General features: G+C 51.9%; 2 protein-coding genes across 4 annotated transcripts; one reads left to right on the plus strand and one right to left on the minus strand.

Moving 5' to 3' along the window:
- Positions 1-1647: 1647 nt before the first annotated feature.
- On the plus strand, positions 1648-6563 carry LOC148654234 (endonuclease domain-containing 1 protein-like). The gene is made up of 3 exons (XM_088646215.1): positions 1648-1804; positions 5226-5537; positions 5646-6563. Exons 2-3 carry the CDS (start codon positions 5247-5249, stop codon positions 6180-6182), a joined length of 828 nt encoding a protein of 275 aa, XP_088502341.1. The 5' UTR covers positions 1648-1804; positions 5226-5246; the 3' UTR covers positions 6183-6563.
- Positions 6564-7319: 756 nt separating this feature from the next.
- On the minus strand, positions 7320-15636 carry LOC148654235 (E3 ubiquitin-protein ligase TRIM16-like). Of its 3 annotated transcripts, XR_015941291.1 has the most exons (7): positions 13027-15636; positions 11616-11711; positions 10833-11066; positions 10521-10677; positions 9913-9964; positions 7906-8042; positions 7416-7549 (listed from the first exon to the last, which is right to left on the minus strand). XR_015941291.1 is itself a non-coding variant. In XM_088646178.1 (6 exons), exons 1-6 carry the CDS (start codon positions 13618-13620, stop codon positions 7465-7467), a joined length of 1716 nt encoding a protein of 571 aa, XP_088502304.1. In that variant the 5' UTR covers positions 13621-15636; the 3' UTR covers positions 7320-7464. The 3 variants fall into 3 exon arrangements, 2 of the variants coding, with proteins under 2 accessions (XP_088502304.1, XP_088502305.1); XM_088646178.1 differs by having other exon boundaries at positions 7320-8042; positions 9913-9969; XM_088646179.1 differs by lacking the exon at positions 7416-7549 and having other exon boundaries at positions 7853-8042.
- Between the last annotated feature and the right edge of the window lie 86 nt (positions 15637-15722).

Below are 15722 nucleotides of genomic sequence, written 5' to 3' on the forward strand. Positions count from 1 at the left end.
TACACGTCTGCATTGATTCCATTCGAGCTCTTTACTTGTTGTCTTGCATGTTGTCTGCTGTCTGCTTGTGCATTGTCTAAATGCACTGTCTGCACTTGTGGTTTTTTTTCCAAGAGACTTTCTGTAAGTATGAATTCCACTGTACCAGTACATGCACTGGTTACATATGGCACTAGAGTTCCAGTTCCTTTTCAGAGGAAGGGTCTGTGTGCCTCAGAGCGGACAGTCTGTCTCCCCACTGAAGGAGGAACGAGATTGCATCGCTGGAATACCACTGCGGCCTCAGAGGCCTCAGTGTGAGAGGAAGTGTTAGAAACAGAAGAGGCAACATGTGTACAAACCCTTATCGCAGCACCTCAGCTCTGTGTGCTAAACCCACGTTTCTCAAGTGGCCACAATGACCTCGTGCACTGGAGACCTGAGCTCTGAGCTCTGAGCTTCCTGGCAGCTCAGAGACACAGCCCTCGTCTGTGAGAGAGCAGATGCAGAGACACAAGGAGTCTGGGCCTGAGAAGAGCTTCACTGTGAGGAAAATGGACATTTCCAGACAGCACTGACTCAGACAGCCACATTCCTCTTTCAGCCCAGTGGCTATTCCTGATGATCCTTGTCTCTCTGCTCCTCCTGAGGAGTCACGTGCAGCAGCACGAGTCTGTTTCAAACTCCCTCAAGCCTGGTGAGGAGTAGGACCCCAGGCCAGAGTCAGACCAGCTGTTTCACACCGCTGGGCACCTGGGTGTGTGATGCAGCTGTGACGTCATGAACATGTATCCATGCATTAGCAAAGGGATACTAGTTTGCACCTCTGCAGTAGCAGAAGTAAACACAGGTTTGTCTTGTTCTCTTCACACGTGTGCTATATTAAGACCAGGCATCAGTGTGTCTTGCCAGCTGCCTGTAAGCGAGTAAGAGGAGCGCGCTGGTGCTCAGTACTTTCCAACCACAAACACACTAAGCTTCATTCAAAGAGGTCGCCTGGAAGTCATCTCAGAGAGGTAGCTTAGAAAGTGACGAGGAGCCCCTTGTCTGTCCCCCTCCTGAGACTGTCCCTCCTGTCCTCCCAGCCCTTCAGACGAAGACCCTGCAGCTGTGCCGATGTTCCTCAGCGGTGCTGTGTCCTCCCTCATGCCGTCAGAAAACAGGGTATCAGCTTCAACAACAGGGCTGGGCAGCTTGTTCCACACCCCCAGCACTCTCTGTGTACAGTAGTGCCTCCTGTCCTGACTGGAGGAGCTCATCCAGCTGTGTCTGGAGAGAAGCCAGAATATCGGCTTCAACAACAGGACTGGGCTGCTTGTTCCATACCCCCAGCACTCTCTGTGTACAGTAGTGCCTCCTATCCTGACTGGAGGAGCTCATCCAGCTGTGTCTGGAGAGACACCAGGGCATTGGCTTCAACAACAGGGCTGGGCAGATTGTTCCACACCCCCGCCCCCCTCCATGTAAAGACCGAAGCGCCGAGTGCTCTTGGTCCAGAGTTCCTGCGGAGCTCAGAACCCCCTCAGGAAACCTCGTGCTCCATCCCTTGCAGGATGTGTCTGTACAGCGACCGTTCTCTGTTGTTCTTGCAACCATTAACCCACTAAATGTCAGCAGACATGTCACAAGATTAGGTAAGACGAAGTAACCCATTAAACCACTTTAATGTCACAAGAAGCAAGAGGGCAGAAGCCCAGGTCAGTGGCCAGTGCTGAGGTGGGGGTTTCCTGCTGGAGGGCTATTTAACAGCCTCTGTTGAGCCCCTGCTAACAGACACATCCCTGCTGGGAAGAGGAGACTCAGACGGATCCCGGAGGAGCTGCAGGTAGGGAGCGTCCCATCTCTGCGAGTGTCCGCGTGCTGCACAGAGCACACCATCAGTACCACAGCCGAGAGAGAGAGAGAGAGAGAGTCACTCCAGCAGTGAGAGTGAGACACTGGACTCTTCCGATGAGGTTTACGAACCCTGTGCAGGTCTCTGATGAGGCCCGAGGTGAACGAGTCCGAGAAGGGCCAGGCAGGGGAGCAGTCGATCGTAACATGGACATCCTGCTGTATGTACTGGTGGGACAGTCTTCAGAAGAGCAGGAGACAGTCTTGTGCAGATTTAGAATTGAATAAGATCAGCACACAAAACAATGAAGTGTTGGGTGAGAACAGCCAAGCGGCTAAAGTTTTTACACCTTTTTATTCTCTGTAGTCTCAGTGTATTCCATAGCAGTTTGGTTTGTTTCAGTTTCAGGTCTTGTTGTTTGAAACTGGTTACTCCTTCTCTTACTAACCTCAGGAGAAGCAAACTAATTACAGGTGTTTTCATTTTTCAGTTCTTATTGTTTAATAGTTACAAAGATTTGTAGCCATACCGACATATACCAGCAATTATTTCACACAGAGCCCAGTATTATTAAGTGGTAACACTATAACTATAAACTACAGCTCTGAAAAACACAGCACTATGGCTGAGTGACAGAATGGACACTGACACTAACACTGCACTACAGCTGAGTGACATCATGGACACTGACACTGCACTACAGCTGAGTGACAGAATGAACACTGACACTGCACTACAGCTGAGCGACAGAATGAACACTGACACTGCACTACAGCTGAGCGACAGAATGGACACTGACACTGCACTACAGCTGAGCGACAGAATGGACACTGACACTGCACTACAGCTGGGTGACAGAATGGACACTAACACTGCACTACAGCTGAGCGACAGAATGAACACTGACACTGCACTACAGCTGAGCGACAGAATGAACACTGACACTGCACTACAGCTGAGCGACAGAATGGACACTGACACTGCACTACAGCTGAGCGACAGAATGGACACTGACACTGCACTACAGCTGAGTGACAGAATGGACACTGACACTGCACTACAGCTGAGCGACAGAATGGACACTGACACTGCACTACAGGTGTGTGACAGAATGGACACTGACACTGCACTACAGCTGAGTGACAGAATGGACACTGACACTGCACTACAGCTGAGTGACAAAATGGACACTGACACTGCACTACAGGTGTGTGACAGAATGGACACTCACACTGCACTACAGCTGAGCGACAGAATGAACACTGACACTGCACTACAGCTGAGTGACAGAATGGACACTGACACTGCACTACAGGTGTGTGACAGAATGGACACTGACACTAGCACTACAGCTGAGTGACAGAATGGACACTGACACTGCACTACAGCTGAGTGACAAAATGGACACTGACACTGCACTACAGGTGTGTGACAGAATGGACACTAACACTGCACTACAGCTGAGCGACAGAATGAACACTGACACTGCACTACAGCTGAGCGACAGAATGGACACTGACACTGCACTACAGGTGTGGGACAGAATGGACACTGACACTGACACTGCACTACAGCTGAGCGACAGAATGGACACTGACACTGCACTACAGCTGGGTGACAGAATGGACACTGACACTGACACTGCACTACAGCTGAGCGACAGAATGGACACTGACACTGCACTACAGCTGGGTGACAGAATGGACACTCACACTGCACTACAGCTGAGTGACAGAATGAACACTGACACTGCACTACAGCTGAGCGACAGAATGAACACTGACACTGCACTACAGCTGAGCGACAGAATGGACACTGACACTGCACTACAGCTGAGCGACAGAATGGACACTGACACTGCACTACAGCTGGGTGACAGAATGGACACTAACACTGCACTACAGCTGAGCGACAGAATGAACACTGACACTGCACTACAGCTGAGCGACAGAATGAACACTGACACTGCACTACAGCTGAGCGACAGAATGGACACTGACACTGCACTACAGCTGAGTGACAGAATGGACACTGACACTGCACTACAGCTGAGCGACAGAATGGACACTGACACTGCACTACAGGTGTGTGACAGAATGGACACTGACACTGCACTACAGCTGAGTGACAGAATGGACACTGACACTGCACTACAGCTGAGTGACAAAATGGACACTGACACTGCACTACAGGTGTGTGACAGAATGGACACTCACACTGCACTACAGCTGAGCGACAGAATGAACACTGACACTGCACTACAGCTGAGTGACAGAATGGACACTGACACTGCACTGCAGGTGTGTGACAGAATGGACACTGACACTAGCACTACAGCTGAGTGACAGAATGGACACTGACACTGCACTACAGCTGAGCGACAGAATGAACACTGACACTGCACTACAGCTGAGCGACAGAATGAACACTGACACTGCACTACAGCTGAGTGACAAAATGGACACTGACACTGCACTACAGCTGTTTTACAGAATGGACACTGACACTACATTACAGGTGTGTGACAGAATAAACACTAACACTGCACTACAACTGAGTGACAGAATTGACACTGACTGCACTACAGGTATGTGACAGAATGAACACTAACATTAAGTGCTTTGAGAAGCCACCTTTAAAGGCGCTATATAAAATAAAGTTTATTATTATTATTATTATTATTATTATTATTATTATTATTGCACTACAGCTGAGTGACAGAATGGACACTGACACTGCACTACAGGTGTGGGACAGAATGAGCACTGACACTGCACTACAGCTGAGTGACAGAATGGACACTGACACTGCACTACAGTTGAGTGACAGAATGAACACTGACACTGCACTACAGCTGTGTGACAGAATGGACACTGGCACTGCACTACAGCTGGGTGATGGAATGGACACTGACACTGCACTACAGGTGTGTGACAGAATGGACACTGACACTGCACTACAGCTGGGTGATGGAATGGACACTGACACTGCACTACATCTGGGTGACATCATGGACACTGACACTGCATTACAGCTGAGTGACAGAATGGACACTGACACTGCACTACAGCTGAGTGACAGAATGGACACTGACAATGCACTACAGCTGGGTGACAGAATGGACACTGAAGCTGCACTACAGCTGAGTGACAGAATGGACACTGACACTAGCACTACAGGTGTGTGACAGAATGGACACTGACACTGCACTACAGCTGAGTGACAGAATGGACACTGACACTGCACTACAGGTGTGTGACAGAATGGACACTGACACTGCACTACAGCTGAGTGACAGAATGGACACTGACGCTGCGCTACAGCTGGGTGACAGAATACAGAATGTGATTACGTTGTACATCGCCCCCTGTCTGCTCTGGACTGAATTCCCGCTCTGTCCTCTCTCCTCCAGTGAAAACGTCACTCATCAGCCATGCTGCTGCTCCCACCTCTGCAGGCTGGCCTGTGCCTCCTTCTCCTGGCGCGGGCTGAGGTTCTGAAACACACCTTCAAGAACACGCCCTGCTCGCAGTTCTTCTTCAAGGGTCAGGAGGCCCGTGTTGGCATGCCTCACCAGGCAGCCCGCATCTGCCAGCGGTACAATAACAGATACCACTTTGCCACGCTGTACGACCGACAGAGAAGGATTCCGGTTTACTCTGCGTATCTCTACAGGCCACAGGCTGGAGTGTGTGAGAGAGCAGACTGGTTTATAGAGCCCCAGGTACGAATCTGTTTCGCAACAACGGTATTATACAGTCTCCTGACTGTGCCCAGGACACATCATTTCATCCATTCAACTAAACAAACTGCTTTTTTATTCATTTTACAGTTGGCGGAGAACGAGAAGAGTTTAAAAGACATGCAAGATGAAATACTGACCAGTATTGATAGAAAGAAGCTGAAAGAGAGCCAAGCAGTTTCTGATGATTACAAAACAAACAGCAACATATATGACCGAGGGCATCTGAACCCATGTCTGCACCACGATGATGTCGATTCCAAGACTGCCACCTTCACCCTCACCAACATCGTGCCTCAGTTCAATCAGCTGAACCAGGGCACGTGGAACAACTACGAGACCCAAACCATGAGAGACAAGAGTCAGGAGTGCACAGTAACTTACGCCCTTGTTGGCGCCGTCCCTGGCAACCAAAAAGTGGGCAACGACCGGGTCACTGTGCCCAGCCACATCTGGGCAGCTGCCTGCTGTCAGCTCAATGAGAATAGGCTGAGGTCCTGGGCAGCCATTGCAACCAATGACGAAAATGAAACCAAAGTTATCACTGTGGGTGAGCTGGAGAACACACTCCAAAAGATCTATAATGTGGGGGTCAAACTATTCCATCCTGAGTGCCCCAGAAATTAATCAGGAACACAGCATGCCCAGCAAAGCGCCATCTTCCCTTCCTCCACCAGAGGGAGCCGGATCCCAAGCCCCCCCCCCCCGCCCCCCGTTGCTCTCAGGAGGCTGATAGATTTCACGCTGGCAGAGCTCAGACCGGTGTGGCGCTGAAATCGAATTAAGCCCACAGGTCGAATATAGAGCCAGCTTTCCTGCCCCATCAGGCCCGTGCAGTGCAAGAGCCCAGCAGCTGGGGAGCTGAGAGGCGGACTGCACTGCTGTGCCCCTGCTCTCTCTCTCCTGGTGGTGTCCAGTGTCCCTGCTGTCCAAGACCTGTTGTCTTCACGGTACCTGTGCTGTATTCCTTCCTCGCCTGTCGCTAAATAAAGCTGAAGTTGCATCACAGGCTGCTGGTGTGAGACTGGTCATTTTCTCAGACTCGTCCCGCCAGGACGAGTCACCCCGGGGCTGCAGTCTGTGTGTCAGGGCAGTGTCAGCCAGCAGCAGGACCGCAGGGAGACGAGGAGGAGGAGACCGCCTGCTGACCCCAGTATTCATTCACGATTCATTATCGATTCCACCGTAGCGCTCATCATTCATCCATTTTCAACAGCGTCTTCCAGTCCAGGGCCATGCCAAGCCACAGACACAAGGCAGGTTGAGAAACGCTTCACAGGACCATTTTCCTGAGTCAGTGGAACCATTCTGATTAGCTATGTGTGTTATATGTGATTAATATTATTTTATTACTACCTTAAAGGAGAGTATCTGCATTTATTTGAATGTATTTATATTTGGTCTTTAAGTTCCCTCCAGTTTAGCACATAAACTACTTTCCACTGGAGCTCCTGAAGTAGCTCAGCTTGGTTCAGACAGGTCTTAGCAGTCTGTGTCTACTATGAGCTCTGCTGACCCAGTCAGATCTCCAGGTTCAGCGGTGTCCCTCCTGCACACTCTCTGGACTGGACTGGACTCGACTGGACTGGGCTCTGCTGACCCAGTCAGATCTCCAGGTCCGACTGGACTGGACTGGACTGGACTGGACTGAGCTCTGCCGAACCAGTCAGATCCCTCTCCCACTAGCACCAGGGTCATTATTAACAATAAAACCTTTGCAGACTGGTTTCACGGCCAAAGAAATGCTTTCTGAAGTGGTCAAAAAGGACGAAAATAATTCCATTGGTTTCAACGGAAGACAACGTCGGGCCGCGAGCTGCCTGTGAAGGAAAGAGCTGTCGTGTCCCCTGGTTCCGGAGTCCGGAGAGCTCAGCGGCCTGGTGTTCGCACACGACAGAGGCGCCCACCTCTACCCCAGCTGTGGCAGGGAGAGGGAACAGTCTGACCCCACCATGAAGCCAGCATACAGGGGCTCCGAGAACGTGGTCTGGACTCTGTGGAGGAGGGACATGGTTTCAGGGGCGCTGTACAGGGACCACAGTCGTTGATAAAAGCTCAGGGCCGTGGAGACGCTATAAAACGACAGAGTTCCGGCCCTGTGGTCCACATACACCCCTATCCTGGAGGAGGGAGGGGCAGCTACCGCAGTTTTCTCCTTATTGTGCCAGAAGGAGCAGCTGGACCCGGAGCAGCACAGACTCCAGGACTGGTCGTTGTGTCCGAGATGGCTGGGAACATTCCGTCCCTTCCTGCTGATTCCCCTGTACATGACTCCGATAGCCACACACCCCCCACTCCACTCCACCTCCCAGTAACAGCGAGTCCCGGACAGCCCCTCTCTGCACAGCACCTGCTGCCAGTGGTCGAATCTCTCGGGGTGATCGGGGTACTGCTGGGGCTCCCTGCTCCAGGTCACCCTCCTGTTCCCCTCAGACAGACAGAGGTGTCTGTGCGCTGTGTTGGGGTCCAGTGTGAGCTGACAGGCATCTGATTGGAGAGAAGAGGACAGTCAGAGGACAGACAGGCAGAGCAGACCAATCCCTGAGCAGATCTCCACTAGGGTCCCGCCCCCACAGCCCAGTAAGATACACACTGGGGTTTCTGATTGATGGAACAGACAGAGACAAACATAAGTCCACCCCCAACACAAACACACAGGAACACACAGCCCATTCAGGTGTGTGTGTGTGTGTGTGTGTGTGTGTGTGTGTGTGTGTGTGTGTGTGTGTGTGTGTGTGGCTTTGTTGTTTTGTAAATTTCTGTTTGTCTCTTTGTCCTTTTGTTTGTTTATCCTTATTTAGCAATTCCCTTGCCCAGTTGTATTGTATCAGCGTCTGTGTTCTGCTGTACCCTTCTGTGTAGAGGGTGAGTTCAGGTGGTTGGGTACATTCCACACACACGTAGTTGATTCTTGTGTTGGTCACACCAGTTCAGTAGGGGTGAGTGCCGTTTGTCTTGTGTGGTTTTGGGGAGTCAGTGGAGGTGAGCTAGGGTGGTGAAGACGCTGAAGACAGAGTGTTTCAGGTTTTCTTCTGTAGTCAGGTCAGCTTTCCCTCACTGTCCTGGCCAGCTCCATTTTGTGTGTGATTTTCTTTCCTGTGGCACCACTCTATCCCTCTCCCTGTGGGTTATTGTGTCTTATTAGTTACCAGTCACTCATTCACCTTAAAACCATCACTTCTGCACCAACCCTCATTCTCATGCCTCCTAGTCTCTCACCAGAGCACACCTGCATCCAAAAATTATCCTAAATGTTATACCCCTTTACCCCTAGACACTTGGGGTTGTAACAGTGCCACCCTGTGCTGTGCGTCTCTAACGGTGCTCTCGGTGTGCTGTGTGTCTCTAACGGTGCTGTCAGTGTGCTCTCGGTGTGCTGTGTGTCTCTAACTGTGCTGTCAGCGTGCTCTCGGTGTGCTGTGTGTCTCTAACTGTGCTGTCAGTGTGCTCTCGGCGTGCTGTGTGTCTCACGGTGCTGTCACTGTGCTCTCGGTGTGCTGTGTGTCTCTAACTGTGCTGTCAGCGTGCTCTCGGTGTGCTGTGTGTCTCTAACTGTGCTGTCAGTGTGCTCTCGGTGTGCTGTGTCTCTAACGGTCCTGTCAGTGTGCTCTCGGTGTGCTGTGTGTCTCTCACGGTGCTGTCAGTGTGCTCTCGGTGTTCTGTGTGTCTCTAACTGTGCTGTCAGCGTGCTCTCGGTGTGCTGTGCGTCTCTAACTGTGCTGTCAGCGTGCTCTCGGTGTGCTGTGTGTCTCTAACTGTGCTGTCAGCGTGCTCTCGGTGTGCTGTGTGTCTCTAACTGTGCTGTCAGTGTGCTCTCGGCGTGCTGTGTGTCTCACGGTGCTGTCACTGTGCTCTCGGTGTGCTGTGTGTCTCTAACTGTGCTGTCAGCGTGCTCTCGGTGTGCTGTGTGTCTCTAACTGTGCTGTCAGTGTGCTCTCGGTGTGCTGTGTCTCTAACGGTGCTGTCAGTGTGCTCTCGGTGTGCTGTGTGTCTCTAACGGTGCCGTCAGTGTGCTCTCGGTGTGCTGTGTCTCTCACGGTGTCCTCGGTGTGCTGTGTCTCTCTAACGGTGCTGTCAGTGTGCTCTCGGTGTGCTGTGCGTCTCTAACGGTGCTCTCGGTGTGCTGTGCGTCTCTAACGGTGCTGTCAGTGTGCTCTCGGTGTGCTGTGCATCTCTAACGGTGCTGTCAGTGTGCTCTCGGTGTGCTGTGCGTCTCTAACGGTGCTGTCAGTGTGCTCTCGGCGTGCTGTGTCTCTCACGGTGCTCTCAGTGTGCTCTCAGTGTGCTGTGCATCTCTAACAGTGCTCTTGGTGTGCTGTGCGTCTCTAACGGTGCTGCTCTGTGAAGCAGGACTCACGCTTCAGGAACTCCTCTCTCCCCGGGGGCGCTGGAGGCTTCGGCTGGGGGATCTTAACTTCACCGGGAGAGAGAGAGAGAGGAAAGGGATCTCATTAGAGGGTGGACTCAGGACACAGAGAGAAATGCTGCCCCCTGGTGGGGGAGTGTGGCACTGCTGGGCCCAGAGCTGGGCGGTGAGGAAGGGTGGGTGAGGGTCTGTCTTGTACAGCCTGTGCTCCTGCAGGCCAGAGTAGCTGAGTCTGACCCAGAACTCAGCGTCTCGACAGGATTATCGAGTGTTTCAGTCAGAGTAAGTCTGTCTGCCGCAGCCTGGCTGAGAGCTGACCTCCAGAGGGGAGCAGGCTGGGACCCCCTGTGGAGAAAGGGGAGACCCAGGGGCAGCTGCAGAGGAGCAGAGGGGCAGGAGACGTGTGTGAGGGAGAGGAGGGATCACGTACAGGAAGTACAGTGTTCCAGGTGAGGAAAAATCAGGAGTGATTGCAGATTACTGACAGCTGGGGCTGGTTGAACTCGACTCCTGAACGTTCGTTATGAACCCCATTAAGGCACCAGAGGCTCCAGGCTGGCACCCAGCGGCCGCTGCGAGGGGAGAGGCCCTCCGCCCACCTGCGTCTGCGATCCTGACGAGGCTCTGCCTGCAGAGGTCCTCGGTGAGCTCCTTCAGCTCCGAAACCAGGCGTCGGACCGCCCCAAATGTGCTCTCCGCGCTCACGGGCGCCTTCCTGGAGACTCCGGGCCAGAGAGAGGAGAGGGCCTGGAACGTCTGCAGCAGGGAGGAGAGAGAGAGAGGAGTTTCCAGTCAAACACACTGGGCTCCAGCACACATTCCTGGGGAGAAGCCAGGAGCAGCTCCATTGGAGAGCTCTGTGTGAGAGACTCCCTTCTGGACTGCAGAGAGTCCCAGAGCAGTGCTGTTACCTGGAGGAAATGGATGTGATCCTCTGTGTGTGAGAGCTGGCTCAGCTCAGCGTCTCTCCTCCTCAGCTCGGCGATCTCCTGCTCCAGCTCCTCGATGTGGCGCTCGGTCTGACCCACCGCCTCCCTCTCGCCGGCCTCGATCTGCTCCTTCACCTGGGAGCCGAGCCTCAGGACCGAGCGGACCAGCTCGTTAAAGACCCGCTCGCTGTCCTCCACTGCCCTCCGCGCCGAGCTCTGAGGGAGGACATGGGCCATCGGTACCAAGGCACTGACACGCTGAGACAAAGTGCCTGATTCCAGGTTCTGACAGCAGCGTCTCCAGATCGCAGAGGCTCAGACGGGACGGGTCAGTTTGTCGGGTCAGTCCTCTGGGTCAGGTCAGTACTGCGTCGGGGGACGTCTCAGTCAAGCCTGATCGCTGCTGTACCTGCTGTTGGTATACAAACGGCTTTGCGATCAATAACAATAAATAACTGGTTCTCTTCTTTGTAATTCATCATGCCAGCCCGCCCCCCTCTGTGATTCTGAGTGAGGAGACACTCAAACCTCATTCTACTGCTTCTTCATGCCTGAAGAAGACTCCACAGCCGAAACATGTTTCCTTTCCTCTCTTTTCCGCAGGGAATAAACCTCTTACTTGTTCCTTTGCAGCCTACGCATGCTGACGCAGCTCCCTGCTTGAACTACATTCTACTGTGTGGTGTTTCCTCAGTGTACTGGTGTGTCCAGTGTCCAGCTGTGGGAATGTGTGTCAGTGTGTCCACTCCTCTGGTCAATACCCACTCTGAGTGACTCCACAGCCTGTCTCAGCTCCTGCAGCTCCTTCTCTCTCTCCTCGAGTCTCTGCTGGGTTTGTCTCTGTGTCGCCCCCAGCTGCTTCTGTGGAGAAACACAGACACTCAGGATGTATCTGCTGTGGGTTCTCCCTGTACAACTTACACATGTCAGATCTACGCAAGAACATTACCGAGGGGACAAAGGAGTGGAGGCCGTTTAGGCAGACAGGCAGACTACCCGTCTGGCTTTAGCAGCTAATTGATCTGAATTTCTCATCCAGCCTCTTCTTGAAAAACAACATGGCTGGGCAGCTTGTTCCACACCCCCACCCCCCCCTCTGTGTACAGTAGAGCCTCCTGTCCTGACTGGAGGAGCTCACCCAGCTGTGTCTGGAGAGAAGCCAGGGTATCAGCCTCAACCACAGGGCTGGGCAGCCTGTTCCACACCCCCGCCACCCTCTGTGTACAGAAGAGCCTCCTGTCCTGATTGGAGGAGCTCACCCAGCTGTGTCTGGAGAGAAGCCAGGGTATCGGCTTCAGGCAACATGGCCGGGCAGCTCGTTCCACACCCCCACCCCCCTCTGTGTAAAGAAGTGCCTCCTGCTCTTAGTTCAAGTTTCCACTCGTGTGCCCGGGTCTTGTGCTCCAGGGTTGTGAATCAGGTGCACAAACGCAGTGCAGCCGTGCGTGGAGGCTCTGACAACGAGCCGCACACAGAGGCGCTGCTCCGTGTGACCCCACTGCTTCGTCAGGGTGTCATTCTGTTATGCCTGATCGCCCCGGAGAGAGAGAGAGAGCTCTGAAGACGGCACCTCTTTAATGAAGAGAGATAACGAGCCTGCCGGAGCCGGGCGGAAAGAGAGACAGGGATCCAGTGAGGAGCTGAGGGAGATGGAGAATCGGGAACTGGCTGGAGAGACCGTGTGAGAGGAGAGAAGACAGACCAGACGCCATGCTGGTTTCCCCGAGAGAGAAAAGTGTCTCAGGTGTGAAGGAGGAGGGCTTCAAGAAAGAAAACGCAAAGAACTGATTTCTACGGGAAAATCGATTCTCACGCGAAACACAGCAGCTGGAGCTTTTATCTTCTCAATCCGAAAGCCTTCCCAATTCTGGGAATGCTACAGACATCATTTCGGCTTCTGCATCCCAGGACTGCCTTTCTGCAGGCTGCTGAACAAATCTGGGTGCCTTTTGCCTAAATGTCTACAACTGAGCCTCTCACAAAGTGTCACACTTCAGTTTTCCCCAATTAATTTTAAAGGAAAATTTAATTTTAGAGGTTAGAGAAAGGAGAAGGAATCTACAGTAACGATCCAGTGCCTTAAGGCACAATGTAAAAAGCAGCAGGTTTCCACAAGGCTGGAAAACAAATGGATCCTACTGAACACCTTGTTCTAACAAACGCCTCAAGTCCTCACCTGTTTCTCAGCTCTTTCAGTCTCAGTGGACACAGTGTCGTGGCTTCTGTGGTCTTTGTCTGAGCACAGCAGACAGACGCAGGTCTGGTCCGTCCGGCAGTAAACCTCTCGCAGTTTCTGATGATCTGGACAGATCTCCTGCAGGTGTCTGCTGACAGAGGTCAGTCTGTGCTTCTTGAAGGCAGGAGCTTCATAGTGAGGCTGGAGGTGAGTCTGACAGTAAGAGGCCAGACACACCAGACAGGACTTCACAGCTCTCATCTTCCTCCTGGAGCAGAAATCACACAGCACATCTCCGGGGCCAGCAGGACTGTGAGCAGGAGGAGGAAGAGGAGTACTGGAGCCTCTCTTCCTCAGTTTCTCCACCACTTCAGCCAGCAGGGTGTTTCTGCCCAGAACAGGCCTTGGGGTGAAGGTCTGTCTGCACTGGGGGCAGCTGTAGACTCCAGTCCGATCGTCCTGATCCCAGTGACTCTTAATACAGCCCATACAGTAACTGTGTCCACAGGGAAGAGACACTGGATCCTTCAGAGTATCCAGACACACGGAGCAGCTGAACTGGTCCTGAGCCACTGAGACATTAGCTTCTGCCATTTTACTGCCCAGAGCCGGAGAGCGACTGGGAGGCGGTTTGAAAGAAAATATGTGCCTGTGTGTAACTTCCTGGAGCAGCCCAGAGCTTCAGGAAGTGGGAGTTTTGGACAGAGTTCAGGAGCTGCTTGGAAAACGTGGAGCGGAATGTGAGAGGAGTCCCAGCTGGATCGCGAGAGAGAGGCAGAGCGGGACAGGGCTTTTATCACAAGGTCTTGCCAGCGATCGCTAGCTCCCTGCTCCTCCGGAGTTCTGCCACCTGGATTGAAATCTCTGGGACGCTGGATTGTTTTCAACCACAGGGGCGTGTCCGGCTGTAGGGTATTCCTCCTGTCCTGAATTGGGAACATTGAATCTGACCGGACGTGTGTGTCAACGGAGAGCACGGCACTGGGGAGGCGAGGGCATATCGGGGGGATGGGGGGGGGTGTCCCCAAAACTCATCTGTTTAGATGCGTGTCTCTCTCCCTCGTGCTCAGTACAGTTCAAACATTTACTTAACATCCTGTGCCATTGTAACAATATTATTAGAAGAGAAATCATCCAGACGAATTCATGTTGCACTAACTTGACTTCTCAGCTGGACCACGGTGGAATGATCTCATTTTTTTTCTTAAATACAAACGCAGGCCGACACAGGGCAGACAAGCTTCACCACTGGGCACTTTGAAATCACGCAGCAGAATAAGAGAATTAACAATCGGCAAGAATTACAGTTTGATTAGGTAATGTATTAAAATTCAATTTTAAATTGAAATCTTTTTCGTGTTCATTGCAGGAAGCTCAGGGGAGAGGTCATAGAAGGTCGATAGACAACTTGAGGAGAATAGGGGTGGAGAAAACTACAAATCCCACGATTCCACACAGCAGTTGGACAGAGTACAATAAGAAATCATGAAAAACTACAGATCCCATGATGCCACATGGCAGTCAGATGGCACAGTTAGAAATCATGGGACCCTTTTGACAGGATATAAGAACTGAGAGCAGAGGTGGGTAGGTGTAGGGAAGTCTTATGAATATTTAAAGAATAAACCTCTTCTGGCACAGGCCTCAATGACAGGTCTGACTGGCTCTTACTGCTTTCTTAATGCATAACCGTTAACAAACTAAAAACTCCAGTAACAGGATAGTCAAGAGAATGCCAGTATGGGTCACTTGTTTGGTCTAAATTAAAGAGCTATTTACAACGACAGAGATGAAACAGTCAGTTCTGATTGTGACAAACGTTCAAAGAGGATTTAGAGAAAAGATTATTCTAATACAACCACACTGTTAAAGTTTAAAAATAATAGGACCCAAACTTAATAATAATAATATTACATTATTATTGAGACCTTCATAATATTATTATTATTAGTGTATATATTTGTATATATAAATATATCTAATTAAATATAAGTATATATTTCTGGACTCTCCACTCCGAGCTCTTTACCGGTCATGGGGATCCCCTCCACCCCCACCTGGATGATGCTCCAGTCCTCTCACACACACCAGCTCTCAGTGGGAGGAGAGCAGAGGGATGGAGCCAGTTCAGAGAGGGGGGCTATTAGGAGGCCATGAGGGGTAATGAGGGGTAAAGAGCGCCCCCTGCTGGCCCCACTAACACCTCTCCCAGGAGTCTCCCCTCCCAGTACTGTCCAGGGTCACACTGCTGGGATCCAGTGGGCTGCTAGCTGGGAGCTGTAGGTGATATGGCTGCTGGCAATAAAGAGATGATGTGGGTACACACTTCCCTTACTGGGAATCGAACCCGGACCCCTAGACCACCAGGGAGGCCTTGGAATACCAAGTCACCCCGCTAGTGGCGAAAAAAGGTACAACACCTCCCACTGCTTGTACAGCAAATCAGAATCTAGAGCCGATAAAATCCTTCATCCTACATTCTGTACTGGGGAAAGACCATCTGAAGTACTGGATGTGTGGTCACATCACTGACCTCATCCCCTCACAGAACGGTAAGTGCAGAATATTCAATTAACATACACCCTTCCTCTCGCTGTGAGGCTCGTCTGTCTAGCTCAGTTCAGCGCTCAGGAGAGCCAGCCGCCCGTGGGCTCGGGTTCAGAGAGGCTCGGCTTCACCCCGCTGCCCTGGCAGAC

The sequence above is a fragment of the Lepisosteus platostomus genome, chromosome 9, assembly GCF_059453375.1.
Source record: "Lepisosteus platostomus isolate fLepPlt1 chromosome 9, fLepPlt1.hap1, whole genome shotgun sequence".
NCBI lineage: Eukaryota > Metazoa > Chordata > Actinopteri > Semionotiformes > Lepisosteidae > Lepisosteus > Lepisosteus platostomus.